The 16,262-nt window shown below is 40.8% G+C and overlaps 1 protein-coding gene across 1 annotated transcript; it reads left to right on the top strand.

Moving 5' to 3' along the window:
* Positions 1–7,908: 7,908 nt before the first annotated feature.
* On the top strand, positions 7,909–13,518 carry cbx6a (chromobox homolog 6a). Its single transcript, XM_083696709.1, has 6 exons — positions 7,909–8,079; positions 8,856–8,899; positions 9,080–9,145; positions 9,693–9,759; positions 9,876–10,299; positions 10,399–13,518. The coding sequence occupies exons 1-6, from the start codon at positions 8,011–8,013 to the stop codon at positions 11,340–11,342; spliced, it is 1,614 nt and encodes a 537-aa protein (XP_083552835.1). The 5' UTR covers positions 7,909–8,010; the 3' UTR covers positions 11,343–13,518.
* Positions 13,519–16,262: the final 2,744 nt, after the last annotated feature.

Below are 16,262 nucleotides of genomic sequence, written 5' to 3'. Positions count from 1 at the left end.
AACTGGAACACTACACAAATCTTAGGTGCTTTTTTTTTTTCTTTTATCATGCATATAGAAATTAGATACATAGAATAGAGTGAGGGAAACAATGAAGATAAATAAATGTAAAAGGATGTAAAACAATAAGTAGAGTGGCCATTCCACCATCAGGACAACAGAAGTTTCTGAAAAATACAAACGTATTGCTGTTAGTGGGATACATGAAATTTTGTCTTGTCAAAAATCTCTCCAACTCTCAGCCAGTGTCCCAGTGTGTCTGAATAGTCCACACTTACATGTAACGAGGCTGATGCCTTGGTTTTTGTTGTAAGCTTATTATTTCAGGTTTTTCTACTCAAGCTACAAGCTATTTTTTCTCTTAGTCCACTCTTACCTTTGAATTCTCCTGTTAATCCACTATTCATTTCAGCAAAGACCATTGTCCAGATGTGAAGAGACATCTGAGGAAGGAACATAGAGAGAGGGGGTTCTGATCAATGTAAATCAACCAGTCAACCTATCAATGAATCTACAATCTAAACTGTTGAATCTTTAAAAATAGTTTTCCATTAGTCCACCTTTGCATTGTGCTCGCTGTCTACTGGAGTGTGTACTGAAGTGTGGTCGATGGGTATTGAACTCAGGTCTGTTTGCCCTTGGAACAGATGGGAAAACTGTAGAGAGATACAGAGGAAAGCAAGTGAAGAGGATGAACAAAAAGAAACACTAGAATTGTAAAAAAAAAAAATATATATATATATATATATATATCTCAAGTAATTGTGTGATGGGACTCCTCTCCTGTTCACTAATTACCTTTGTACTGTAATTGGCTCTTTTGCATTCTTTTTGCTTTTTTCATGTCATCTGTTTGGACACTCTCACTATCATCACTATCTGTCTATTCCTCATGGTTTGTGTCTTTCTCCCCATCACACTTGTGGTCACCTCTCTTTTCTTCATTGCAGTCTTTCTTATAAACCTTTTGGTATATTTTCTTGCTCATGCAATCCTCTCTATTTTTGCATTCCTCCACATTTTTGTCATTCCTCTTATCAGCACTAGTTTTGTCCTCAGCTTCACCATCCTCATTGTCATCATCACTTTGGTCACTCTCACTATAGTCAGTCTCTGACCATTCTTCATCACTTTCCAGCTTCTCCTCGTCCTTGTGCTCAACTTTCTCATTTTTCTGTATTTCCTCTTGTTGTCTTCTCATTTTGTCCTCTGTTCTTCTCCTTCTCTCCTCCTCAGTCTTCTCATTCCACTGTTTCCCCTCCACTAGCTCCCCCGTTCTCTTCCAATCCTCTTTCTTTCTTTCTTCTCTCTCTGTAATTCTGTTTTCATTACGTATAATTTTCCTCTTTATCTCTTCTTCCACAATCTCCTCTATCACCTTCCCCTCTTCTGTTCTCTCCTCCTCTTCCTCCTCCTCCTCCTCCTCCTCTCTTTGTCTCTTTTCTTCCTCTCTCTGTCTTTGCTTTTGCATCACTCTCTTTAATTCAGTCTTTCTCTGTCTCTCTTTTTGTTCTCCTTCCTGCAGATCTCTCTTTTTCTCTTCATATGCTTCCTTTATTTGTTGCATGACATTTTTAAAGTACATTTTAAGTGTCCTATCCTTCGTCTCTCTTCTCCTTTCCTTACTCTGTCCATCATGCAGACAGAGTTTCTTCATTAGCATCTTCTTTGCTGCCATCTCTTTTCTTTTTCCTTCCATTCTTTCCTCTACCTTCTTTGACAATTTTTCCTTCAGACTTTCTTTCTGCGTCCTGGTCCAGTCTTGCCACCACCCTACATCCCTCTGTCCTGATCTCTCCATCTTGTGCATCTCCTTTTTCCTCCTCTGGATCACCATCAGTTTCTGAATGCTCTCCCTCTCTTCCTCTCGCTCTCGATCCCTCGCTTTCATCTCCTCCACCATCAATTCACCTCTCTCCATCTCCCAGCTCTCCTCCTTTTTCCGTTTGTCCTCCTCCCCCACAGTATCCATTCTCTTCCTCTTTCTCTCCTCTTTCTCCTTCATTTCCCACTCCTCCTCTCTCTTCCACTGATTCAGTGACACTCTCTTCACCTCTGCCTTCATCTTTTCTCCCTTAGTCTTCTCATCCTCCTCTTCCAGTCTCATATACCCCTTCTCTCTACTTCTCTCTCCATTTCTCCTCATGCCTTTCATTAAAAGCCTGAACTTGAGTGGTGCTTTCTTCAACAGTTTGCATATTCTCTCTATCTTTAGTTTCTTCTGCTGTATGAGGGCAACTTCATCACCAAAACACCAGTCTTTCTGACCAACACTATTCAATCCCTCCATAGTGAATGCTCTTTAGACAGAGAGAGTTTTTGGATGTAAACTAACGTAAATGATGCTGAAAATCGAGTGCAATTGCTTCAAGAAAATGGAAAAAAGACAAAGTGGAACTGTTAAACAAAAAAAAAAAACTTTTTTATACAGATATTAATTTAATTTAATTATTCGGCCATATACATATGAAAACATTCAGAGATATCTTACTTACTCATCTAACTTCTTCACAATGATGTCTCTGTGTTAACTGCTAAACTCTAACCTTCTAGAATATCACCTGAGGACCCTATTATAACAGACGGTTATCATTCTGTGATAACCAGTGATATCACGACTCACTGTGACTCACTTTTTGCATTTGAACACTTTTTGCATTTGACCACTAGCTGGCATTAGATTAGATTAGAATCTAATTTTATTTTTCCAGAAGGTACTTTGTTCATAGTGTCAGGCACATAAAGGCAATATTAATCAGACACATTTAAGCACATTATCAGATACAGTAGCAGTCCATTACATTTCCAAAATACAGTAAATAGTTAAAAGCAATACATTTACATCCACACACTACAATAAAGTAGCTAAATAATAAAGAGTTTGACCTGCAACTCACTCCACAAGCACCACTGAACACATGATCACCTTAGAATGTGTGGAAAATGTATAGGCCTACATTCTATGCATTTGGCCAGTACCTTTTCTCTAATGTTAGGTGTGAAAATATGACTTTCAATGTCACAATCTGCATCTCCAATAACAGCTTATTTCCTACAGTATAATAGTGAACTACATGTGCAAAAGCAGTGTGCTACATGTGTAATGCCATTTGAGATCTGACCTACAGTAGGTTACCATGACAGCCAGTGTCAAATATGGTTCTGAGCCTTCTTATGGCACCACTGATGATGTCACTGTGACATCATGTCATGTAATTATGGCAACCAGATTCATTCCATGCTGAACAATTGAAATTATTATAGCATTTTTACAACCATGCACTAGGTTGGGCCTGCATAGGCCTTCAATAAAACGATCTACAGTGCAATGCCTTCAATAATGCTGACATTTTATTGATATATCTTAACATAAGACAGCCCAAAACAAACAAATATCCCAACTATATGTTAGCAAACACTTATCCAGCTTTCTCTTTATGCTACCAATGTATTAAAAAGCAAACAAAATGTTTATGGAATGCTAGTAAATCTTTTTAGAGATATTTTTGGAATTCATGCATAATAATAATACCCTTAGAAAAAAAACATATCAATGCAAGTTTCATGTTTTTCAGAAACAATTATTACTAATTCCAGATTGCATCAAATCTATCAAGAGAAATACATGCTGCGAACCAATGAATTGGTTCTTAAAATGTCAATTCACACCAAGGCAAAACATATCATTTTGATAACAATAATTGCCTTTTCAACTAAACATTTGGAACATTTGGTACAGAGGACTTACCAGTTGCTCAGTCTTTCTCCAACTACCTGACTCCCAGAATGTTCACATACCCAAGACTCTATCCCTATGGCAACCCCTGTATGATGTCATTGTTTGTGACATCACATCATTGTGACATCACATCAAACTGTATTTGTGCCTGTGAAGATGCAGTTCGGGCATTTCCTCTCTAGTTACTTTAACTGTATTAATCCAAGGGCTGAGATTGGTGGAGCTCACATTGCAGTATTTACACACAAGCTCTTTTTTACATTTCCAAATTAAATCAAAGAGTTGTTTGGGGTACTGTAGAAACCATTTACCACTGCCATAAGACCACCTCACAGGTTGATGATTTCAGTTCTCATAATTTGTACAAGTGGTATATACACCACAAGGAAATACACCACTCGTAAAATATACCACTCGTCTTGATTTAGTGCTATCTCAAACTAAGTGTGTTGAACCTTTGTTTGCTTTTGACTGAGCTGATAGGAAAGACAAGGTTTTTTATTTTGTTATGTTTTGTTTTAAAATTCATGCATATTACCCTAACCTAAAAACACATTGATACAAATGAATCAGCAATTTTTTGAAGTTGGGGTAATAAATAAATTCCAGTTTACATCCAATCTTACAAGAGAAATACATGTGGCTCACCATTAATTACTTCTGGAAATTCACACCAAAGACAATATTTCTGTGCAGAATACTGTCAAAATGAGTATGAAGTTATATCATGTTGATAACTATTAAAGCCTTTTGAATTAAACATTTGTCAAATGATAAACAAGTTGTACATAGGACTTACCAATGCTCAGTCTTTCCCCAACTACCTGACTCCCAGAAAGTTCACATACCCAATACTATATCCCTATGGCAACCCCTGTATGATGTCATCATATGTAACATCATATCATTGTGACATCACATCAAGCTGTAACACATGTGTTTGAGCCTACAGAGTTGCACTGTGTAGATTTTCTCTCTAGTTAGTAATGCAAGGGCTGTATTTGATGAATGTATGTTCAAAGTTCACATGTTATAATAAAATGACATAATAAAAACAAGGGTTTGGGGTACAGTAACAAACTTCCACTGCCATTAGACCCACAGGTATATGATTCCAGTTCTCAGAATGAGCCATGAATCAGGAAATGTGGTGTTTTACAAAGAGTTTTAACCATCATTAGCTATGCTTTTTTAATTTATTTATTTTTAAATGACCGCCATGAGGGCGGCTGTGGACAAAATCTGCGATGGCCCTATATCCAATTACATTTTTGAGGTCCCTCTCTATCAGAAGTGGTTTTATGCTCTTATCTTTAAGACACTTTGCTAAAATTATATGTATATATAATATATATAACTATGTATATATAACTACTCTACACTGGATGAAAATCATTCCTATGGGATTACCCATAGAGTGAAATGCATGGGACAGATTTATTGTAATATTTCTTGACACTAACATCTGAGGAGTCATGTTAGAGAAGAGAATAACATAGAGAAGAATAATATATAATTGTTATCTTGTTTACATTTGTTTACATTACAACTACCAGAAAGCATGTATACATTTGGCACTATGCAGGCTGAGTATCGAACGTTCTTAGTTATGGTGAGCATTCTTCGGTTACCCACTGTAGAAGTCTTCCTTGGCCTACCAGCCTGTTTGTGATTTCTAAACTCAGAAATACTTTTTTTTTTAAATTATGTTTCCAGCTGTTGATTTTGGGAAACCTAAGGTTTTGGCTCTCTGATTTTTCAGCCTAGTAATGGCTTCCTTGACATTCATTGACACCTCTTTGGTCCTCATGTTGACAGACATCAATAGCAGACTCCAAAGGCTAACGCATAGTCCAGAATCAATACTAGACATTGCAGGTCTCCTATGCTTGCACAAATTATATAACAGAACACACCTGACCAACCAGAAACCACTGGCAAGCCAATTGTCACATTACTTTTGGTAACCTGAAAATAGGGGGACTATGTATCAAAAATGTTATTCTTTCTAAATTGTGAAACCAATATGTACACAAATACCATCAATTAAAGCTGAGAATGTCTACTTTAACCTTAAAGTAATTGTATGATTTCAAATCCAAACATTTGGAGTATAGATCCAAAAGAAGAAAACATGCTGTAGCATGGGGATCTTTTTCTCAGATCTTTTTTTACATCAGAAAAAGTGCATCTCGACACTATCTCCAGCCACTCCTTTGCCGACCAGCGGTTATACATCGGCACTACATATGCCAGCTCCTGTTGTTTAACCCTAACCCTGTTGTCATGGCCCATCATGCTTTGCGGCTGTACATTTTGTGATGTTACCTTGTTCTTGCATTGGTGCCTCTTTGTGATGTGTTGATTGTGCCTACGGTGGTTGAGGAGATAGACTGTTTAGCATTGCTGTTAACATTGTATTTCAGGTGTGCGTGCTCTGCCAGATTGCAGTCTTGATGAAAACTGACTTAAGACACGAGTCAAGAGAGCAATGTCCTGCATCTGTCTTTACGTAATGTATGGTTTACCAGTTGTAACATTTGTATTCTTGTATCAGTTGCCATTTGGCTTGAAAGCCTGTATAGGTTTGCAATAAAGAAGCTAAGGCAACACTTTACATTAAGGTCACATTTGTAAACGGTTTATAAATGGTTTATAATTAGTTAATAAATCACTTATATCCAGTTTATTATTCAATTATAAACCATTTACAAACAGTTATAACTCATTAGTTTAGATTGTTCGATATTCACTTGGCGCTTGCCAAATAGGGAGCTTGCAATCAGGAGCCAGTTATTAATGCTTTATAAATACACTTATAAATGCTTGATGTTAAATCATGGAACATTATTTGCAATGGATTATTATTTGCAGTGGTTGCACAGTTGGTAAAGTTATTTCCTGAATTGTGGTGATGTTTCGACTGGCACCAAACTGATTCAACTCATCTTTACATACAGTACAATGTGAAGATCTCCCGAAGTACAGTACAGCTGTCACCATGTTTTGTTTTTTTAACCATGGCCCATACTTGAAATCCTGATGTCCTTGTCAACACGTTCCTCATTTACACATGTGCAGGTTCACATATTTTATTTGTTGATATATCTATCCACTACTTACCGCTTGTCTGTGTTCACGAGCATGTTCACATGTGTGGTTAATGCTCTGAACTGATTTGGGTATATCAATGAGTAGATCTCTTCTATCCTGTGTACTTATGGAGAAAACCTCTGACCATATAATGTCTCACCGTTAACCAGTTAACCAACATTTATTAATGAGTTATCAACTTTTGTAACTGACAAAATGTGACCTTAATGTAAAGTGTAACACCATTTACCATTTATGAATGAGTTACAATCATTTGTACCTAAGCATAATTAATGTGCACCTACAGTATAACATCTAAAATAAGGCACTCCAAATGAAGTAGCCTTACCTTTCCAAAGCAATAATGAACAGTAATTCATGTTTATAGGGGACATTAAGTAAAGTGATCCAACATTGCATGAGTCATAAACAGCAGTCATAAACGAATAATTAACGTCAATTGTTTAATCATGCTTGTCTATACTATAGTAATGACAGAGATGGCATTCACTTTTAACAAAACATAACCCAATTCAGAAACTCCAGCAAGGCTACTGGCCTGCTGCGGAATGAAAATAGATAAGTTAATAAACAGTTTGAAAGGTGCGTTTCGCATTGGCATCAATTTACAAGCTTGCTACCGGTGATACCGACTAACTAGCTAGCCTAATTTGGCATTGATTTTAGCGAGCTAGTGAGCAACACCAGTTACTGAAGCAAGCCCACTAATTAAGTATGACGAATAACAGTGGCGTGTTGCTTCGCATACATTATTTCATCTGTCGCATGAGGTTTTATGAATGCATGTGTGTAGAAGAGGAAGCGACTTTCAACCCTTGTCCCAAGAAATTCTGCATCAGAGAAACAAGACGTTATAAAGTTTTCTTCCATCCTTTGTGGAAGGAGTTGCTCTGTGCATCCGCTCTGTGCATCCTCTCTGGTCCTCTGGCGTTGCTAGGACGACCTGGGCGCATGATAGATCGGCTCCTTCTGCCGCCAAAGCCCCGCCTTTCCACCACTGTTATGCCCCGCTGCTGCTGCTGCCGCTCTACTCAACTTGCTTCGGGGGGGTTTGCTAGTGTGTTGCTGGCTTCTTCTGCTAATAGATTTGGGGAAAGTGGATTTGCCGCCAGACAGCGGAGTTGGGCATCTGGAGAGAGAGCAGTCGGCCATAAAAGATGGAGCTCTCGGCGGTTGGCGAACGCGTTTTCGCCGCGGAAGCTATTCTGAAACGCCGCGTTCGCAAGGTGAGCGTCCCGCTGGTTTTTTTGTCGCCGCAGCATGCAGAGGTGGGCGAGGGTCTTCAAGGCGTGCTTGAATGGCCCGACTCGAGGCTCTGTTTTCACAACGCGGAGGCCTTGTAAAGAGCTAGCTAGCTAATAGCGGATGTTTTGCTGCTAGCTGAATTATTAGCTTAGTTAGCCGCGTTATTTAGCTAGCTAGGTAATAGTCGCCAGCCAGTGCAGTGGAAGGTAGGTAGGTAGCTAGTGTTTTTGGAAATAGCGACACAAAAGATGGGGTTGCGGAGAAGATGAACTTAAAGCTAACAGAGGAGTATATATTGTTTTCTAGCCAAAGAAAGGCTGTGTGTTGTCTGCCTCAGTCTGTCACTGACTTGACTGTCAGAGAGGATGGTTGCACCCGCCTCGTCAATTGCCTCGCTATAATCTAGCCAGTTTCTCAATTAACTTGTAGCTGCCTGTGTAAATGAGCTAATTTGCAATGTTGTAGTCTGCCCGGGGTCATTGAGACAGACAGCAAGCTGTCATGCTAGAAGCTAGCTAACGTTAGTTCAGTCATTGTCTCTACACCACAATTTTTTGTTCAGCGGACACTGACGGAATTGGGTAGTTTTCTTTAATGTGAGAACAAGACAAGTTTCTCCGAGTTAGCTAGCTAAATCCATTTGTTTTAGCTAGGTAGATACGACATGGAACTTGTTTGTAGTATTAACTCTGATGGCTGGAAAAGGATCAATGTTAACGATGTTGTGCTTTTTGTTGATTCCTCTGTACCTTTGCAGGCGCGCATTGAGTACCTGGTAAAATGGAAAGGATGGGCATTGAAGTAAGTGATCGCATCCGGACACTCTGCAAAGATGTAACCTTTTTGAACAACACACCCAGCTATCACTTCTGTGGAATAGCCTGCCAGCCTGCCTGCCCTTGTTAGGGGGTCAGAAAAAGTTACCACTTTTAAGTCTAACCTCAAAACCCACCAATCAATTGCAATCCCTTTGCTTTTTAGGCACAGCACATGGGAACCAGAGGAGAACATTCTCGATGACCGGCTGATAGCAGGCTTTGAACAGAAGTGAGTAACAGTTACAATACTGTAGTTTAATTTTTCAAAATATTTGTATGTCAATATATTGATACACATACCCACCTCACTGCAAGGTGTGTGTGTGTGTGTGAGTAGCCTAATTCTTACATGATGTGAAAATATTCGGTTTGCGTTGATGATACACTAATGGATGTGAGACAAACAGCATCATCTTTAAGTACATTTTCAGCCAAATGGTGGGCCTCTTTACTTGTTTTGGTTTAAGGTTTAGAGATGGGACTATAAAATGCCAGGACAGCACAGCCCATGACATTTAAATGATCGTTTTCAACATATTTCAAAGTCACACATTGTTTGTTTACACACAATGACATATTAATACACTTCTCAGTTGACTATGATGATCTTTCAATAAGCATTATCATTAGTTCAATATTGGCTTTGTCCAAGGTCAACATATGCTATTTTATACATAGCCTAAAGGCTATGAGTTGTTTCAAGATGGGAAAATCTGGAAAGTATTGGAACTGTGACTTATCAGGTGATGCATGTTTTCCCTGTCTTACTCACACAGAGAGCGTGAGAGAGAACTCCATGGGCCAAAGAAAAGGGGACCCAAACCCAAAAACTTTGTCACGAAGGTATTGCTCTGGATTGTTCTGTGCCAAAATCAAATGATACCTTTAGAAGTTTCATACCACTGTTTCATAACACTGTTAGGTGAAAATGTTGGTCCTCTCTTTCTCCTTATCACCAGGCTCGTGCCCAGAAAGGAGAGACCTCCACGCGCATCTCAAACGCCCGCAAGCAAGCCCCGCGCACCTCCACCCGACCACTACCATCTTCTTCCACTTCCTCCCATCCCCCATCTTCCTCTTCCTTCTCCTCAGCGCCTACTCCCAAACTCAACTCCCTGGCGGCAACCCACAAGCTGAAGAAAGACATTCGCCGCTGCCACCGTATGTCACGCCGGCCCCTGCCCCGCCCGGACCCCCTGGCCCCCGCCTCGGGCCCTTTCTCCACCCCTGGTTTCCCCTTGCGGTCACCCGGCTCCCCCTTCTCAGAGACAGTCCGCATCCTCAACCGCAGGGTCAAGCCCCGAGAGGTCAAGAGGGGTCGCATCATCCTCAACCTCAAGGTCATCGACAAACCAGGAGGAGGTGTTAGTGTTGGTGTTGGTGGTGGTGGTGGTGGTGGTGGTGGTGGTGGCGGCGGTGGCGGTGGCGGTGGCGGCGGCAGGGGTGGTGGGAATAACCGAAGGTCCCCTCTACTCCTCTCAGGGGGCCGTCAAAACATACCCTCCCGAAACCGCATCATTGGGAAGAGACAAGGAGAAGCCCCTTACAGGCCCTTCCAGCCCCCCCTGAAGATGCTTGGGTTCCCCATGTATGGGAAGCCTTTTGGGCTTCAGTGTGGGGGACCTGGTCCTTTCCACTCCCACCCAGGCACCTGCTCCAGTACAGGGGCCAGGGACAGGCACTCAACCCCCTCCAGCTCCAGTGGCTCAGAGATCCAGCCTCCCTGCCCGCCACAAATCCAGCCTACCCCTCCGCCCCCCCAGCCCCAGCCTGCCACAGGGGCCTCCGCTTCAGGGTGGCATCCTAACTCAAACCCCCAGGCTTTGGCCTCGGCCCAACTTGGCCCCAGCCATTCCTTACAGCTCCAGAAGAAGCAGAACCCCCCGCAGCCTGCCCCTGTCCTGACATCTGACCCCAAACCAGCACCAACCCCCTTCCTCCCCTCGTCCCCCACCCTGTCTTCTGCCTCTGGCTGCTCCTCCTCTTCCTCCTGTGAGGACGAAGAGGAAGACGAGGATGCTCTAGACCTTTCCGTGCCTCAGGAGGGGAAGAGGAAGCTACGTTGTCGACGCCGGCAGAAACGTCAGGCTGCCTCCGACAGCACCGCCTCCCCTCCGCCTCCCCCCCGGGACTCCGACACCGCCTCCGCCCCCCTTGCCCCCGCCCCCCAGAGGGTCCCTGCAGAGGGGGACCCTGACTGGCACCCCGAAACGGCACCCAGCTGCGAGAATGTGGTTGTGACCGACGTCACCACCAACCTTCTCACCGTCACCATCAAGGAGTTCTGCCAGCCACGTGACGCCGAGACTGGGTCTGCGTCTGGCTCCGGACCCTCTTCTCCCTCCTCTCACCCAGGTTCCCCCGCCCCACCACCAGAAAAAACCCAGTCATCTACACCGCCCACCACTGAAAACCCCAAGCCATAGGAAGAGATTACAGCAGATTGCCATTGTGATACGCAAAACACCCTTCAAATACTGCAAACCAGGCCCCCTAAAACATGAAAAATCATGTTTTAGTTAAATCTATTTAGTGTATGTTACACCACCCAACCAATAAATAAAAAATAGCTTATTTTTTAAACAGAGATGTATAGATCTGAAGCAGGGCTGCTGCTGTTACTTAGTAATCTTCCTAGTGCATGTCAACTCGCACAACAGTGACTTTGGTGTAGACTTGGGTCAAATAATTTGTTTTCTTTCAATTATTTCAGGTGCGCTTGGTTTTAGTTGCTTTGCTAAATCAAGTGTACCTCATACAATTGATAGAAAACATCTCTTTTGATGAAGGTCTAGTTTTGAAGCTGGTATTGGATGCCTTCAGTCATAACATCGGGTTTACTTTAGTTTCGTTGAAAGTCCGACCTGTAACAATTAAAATTAAATAAGATGATTGTTTTGCACTTGCTTAGTTGAACTCGGCAACACTGCATTATTACATTGAGATAAACACACTTGATTGCATCATAAAGGACCTGATGCTGTATGATTAACTTATTCTCATATGAATTTCAAGCCCTTCTTGCTCCCTCAAACGCACAGGCATACGTATATGAATATATATTTATATGCACGCACAATGTTAAAGCTGCAAAAATTAAAAGGACGAGGCAAAGGATTAAGTGATTTGCTTTCCTTGCTATCTTTCAGCGTCTGTCTGTCCCTATACTCACCCTCAATTCTGAAATGTCCGAGAAGACTCTAAACTGACTCTTTTGAGGTATTTAAGCTGTGGACTGCATCGAGTGATCGTAGATGGTATTTAACCCCCCCCACATACTTGTCAGATTTTTTTTTGTGTCTATACCAGATAGTATCTGCATAACCCCCTTACTCCAAGCCAACCTTTCCATGGCCTTCTGAACCTGTATGGGTGGGGCTAGCCTCACTTGTTGGCTCTTTCTGACACATGACCGCTAAGAGACTAGTGTTGCTGTTGTTGTGTTATCTTTGGGGTTTTGGAGGCCAGGGTTTTGACCCCTGGGGGTTTTCCCAGACCCAGAACATCCTCTGGTGCTAACCCCGTACCCTTCAGGATTCCTTCTGTCCTCTAGAGCAGTGTGTCCCAATCCATTCCCAGAGGATCCCCCAAAGGGTGTTTACATATCGTAGCTCAACTCTAAGGTACCTTTTCAACTAGTCACCAAGCTCTTCATGGGTTGAATCAGGTGAGTCAGTGTTAGGGCTCGAATAAAACATGTACACCATGAGGGTACTTCAGGAATGGATTGGAAAACCCTGCCTCAGCCTCCCCCCCTCCTCTTTGTCTGGTGTATTTGTATAATATCATGGTATTTAAAACAAAGCATGTGTTGCCTTATAGCTGCTCTTTCCAACTCAAAAATGCATTTCATCCGTACTGTAGGTGGTCCTAGTTGTCGTCGATACTGTATTCTGTATTCCACATTGCACCACAAACCTGTAATGGTGAAGATGTTAGCTGAATGTCCTTGGTTAAGCCATTGGGAGTCGGTCACCTACTTCATGATGATTTTGAACAGTTGATATAGATGGGTTTTCTGTCAAAAGGGTAGCACAACTCTACATTGTGGCCTATATTTATACCAAACAGGGCTCCGGTGTTCTTTTCCTTTATTGGATTTTTTTTTTGTAAATACTTTTCTTACATTATATTTTATTTTACATTGTTTGGTGGATATAATTTTGAGGGCCAGTCATGGCACTTAACGAAAAGGAAGGATCCTGAAAAGGCGAATGAGATATTTTGTCTACCGATAATGTGCATTTTTTTCGTTCGTTTTTTTTTTTTCCTTTCTACCTTTGAATTAAGCATACTGTGATGCTTTTATTTGATTGCCATTGTTGTTGTTTTGATTGTCCAATATGGGTTTGATCAGAAGGGAAACCCTGATAATGAATTTAATGTGTCAAGATAGCATTTTGTCTCCTTAATGGTAATATGAAGTATGTACATTCTGTTGATGGTGATGATAATGATGAAGATGATGATTACATTGTGATGTATCTGAAGCATGTTTTGCAAACCCTTATTGTACAGGTTATGTATAAGTGTCATGTTATTGTTGTTGCTTTATGTGTGTTTCTTGTATGAGGCTTTTAATAAAAACCCACCTCAAAGACAGGTCTTGGGTTGTTGACCTTTTTATTTCTTTACAAATGAATTTGATCCTTTTTGATACCTTGTCCTCTGCTTTCAGGTCTTTATTGGTCAGACGGTGGTCACTTATCCGTCTGAAGTCTTAAACTGAATGCAGAGAACATTTCAGGTTGTTCCAGATTTTCACCACACAGTGACACTGTTAACACCATAGTGATATGAGGACTGGATTGTGATGCCCTGGATATCTGTACTGGATGGAACCCACTCCTGAGTAAATACACATTAGAGCAGGGGTTCTCAAAGTGTTGATGACTGAGGGCCAATTTAGGGACCCCACATTGGATTGAGGAAGGAAAAAACGGAACACAAAATAATTCCCAAAAAATCATCTCTTTATTAGCTAAACCCTAACCAATCATACATACCAGTGATCACAAAAACTTCTTTACAAGAGTCGTTCAAGAGGTCAGTTTAAGATTCATGAAAACATTCGGTTGTCTCAAAAGTGCCCTGCAAACATAGACACACAGATTAACTATGTTGAACTCCTTCAGCGTTGCATTCACCTACTTGCAGATGAGACACATGACTTTATCCGAGCCATGAGGTACAACGAAGTAAACGTTGCTCCATCTCTCCTGAAACTTTCTTTTCTCCTCACTGACACAACGTTTTATGCGCGATGGCCTCAGCTCCTCCATCTCGCTTCCACAACGAAACAACCTAACTAACTAACGTTAACTAATTAACTAACTAACTTTCGATCTCGCAAAAATGGCAACGACTAAAATCGCTAGCTAAAGTCTAGCTGACAGAAACAGATTGTCATTTCCCGCGTCATCGCGAGATGTCTAGTTGCCATGCAACCAGTTGCCTAGCAAGATTCTACCAGCTGTCATTCCTAACTTGACAGTTTAGCCACAGGTGTCAAACTCATTCCATGGAGGGCCGAGTGTCAGCAGGTTTTTGGTTTTTCCTTTCAATTAAAACCTTGTCAAAGCGGAGTTCCATTCTAATTAGTGACCTTAATTCATCAATCAAGTAGATGGGAAGAGCAAAAACCTGTAGACACTCGGCCCTCCATGGAATGAGGTTGACACCTGTGGTTTAGACTGAGCTGTCAAGTTAGGATTGACAGCCCAGGAGGACGCAGTTTTACCCTTCTTAAAAGTACAGCACTGTGTGATGGATGATTACAAATATAACGTAAGCATGCATTTCATCATGTCACCTTAACTCACCGCGGGCCGCCAGAAACGTTTCCGATGACCGCACTTTGAGAAGCATTGCATTAGAGAGTTCCAGAGGTGAATAAGGTCAGTACTAAATTTAATGAGCAAGGCACCAGTGATGGAGTGTTTTAGTTAGTATGTACTAGGCATGCAGGATATGAACAAAATATATTGGGATATTTTTGTTAGTTATTCGATAATGATATGAGTTGCGATATACCACTTGGGTGAACACATATTGAACACTGGACATGGACAACAGAACACATATTTCCACTGGACATGGTTGAAATATGATAACCATCTAATTTGAAGTACAGTACAGTATCCATGAGTTTTTGTATGACAAATCCTATGGATATTGCGACATCGTTGTTGAGTTGCAATGTGACTTGCTCAGCTGGCTGGCTCACTGAACGATCTATGCTAGTTTTTGTGTACATTTCAAACGAAATAACTGTTGCACCTTCAACCACCAAAGTCCTTTGCTTGTTTCAAGGTCATGTAACTAAGAAATTTGCTGGAGAAAAACTATTAATTGACAGATTTCTTGTTTCATTTACGAGTATTCTACACATTATAACCAAGGTAACGGTATCACAGCACATTTTAGCCAGTAGTTTAGTATGTACTGAAACATCCAAGCTTTCTAAAAGCTTCCTAATGGTTGTCATGACTGTGTTTAATCGGTAGCGATCAGGGAATGAGATCCCTTGAAAGAAATATTTCATTTACAAACGCTGTTTTGGTCCTGCGAAAGCGCTTTCTAAACATGTTGCTATGGCCAGGGGTTAGGGTTATCACCTTTCTGTCTATATATATATATATATATATATATATATATATATATATATATATATATATTTACTGAAAAAATGTCTGATCTCCAACTAAATGGCTAGGAATATTGGTGTAGTCATTGGAAAACGTCTTCTACCTATAGGAAAAGTATTGTTTATTTGTACTATACTATGATATATCTGTTTATTTCATACTGTGAAAGCTTTTATTTGATTGTTTGGGGCAGCATTCACAATTCACTAGCCAACAATAACATAACGTATTGTTTAATTTTATTATTCATATTATATTCATTTACTATTTTATGTTTTCTTATTATTCTGTTACTTTTTAGGGGAGGCTTCTTGACAAGCCCTACCGGGTTTCTTAACCTCTCCTGTACAATTTGCTTTTTTCTTCCATTTTGCCTTTCATTTGTTATTATGTGTGCAAATCCTAAATAAATAAATATATAGGTAATATATGAATTTTAAATAAATAACATTTAAGATTATAACTGACTATGCTGTTTTGTTGCATAATGTACCGTGTTCATGAGTTTTAGTTTTATTGAGTGAGTGTCAAAGAAAGGCCAATATCGCAGCCTCTTGCAATGTGGATATTGCCCATGTTCATATTGCAATATCGATAGTCATACGATATACAGTGCCCTGGATAAGTAATGGGACAGTGAAGCATTTTTTCTTCTTTTGGCTCTATACTCCAAAAGTTTGATTTATAAGGTTAAAGTAG

Source organism: Argentina silus, assembly GCF_951799395.1.
Source record: "Argentina silus genome assembly, chromosome: Y".
Classification (NCBI taxonomy): Eukaryota; Metazoa; Chordata; class Actinopteri; order Argentiniformes; family Argentinidae; genus Argentina; species Argentina silus.
Note: the sequence above shows the minus strand (reverse complement) of the source record. Positions and strands in the feature narration are given on the sequence as shown.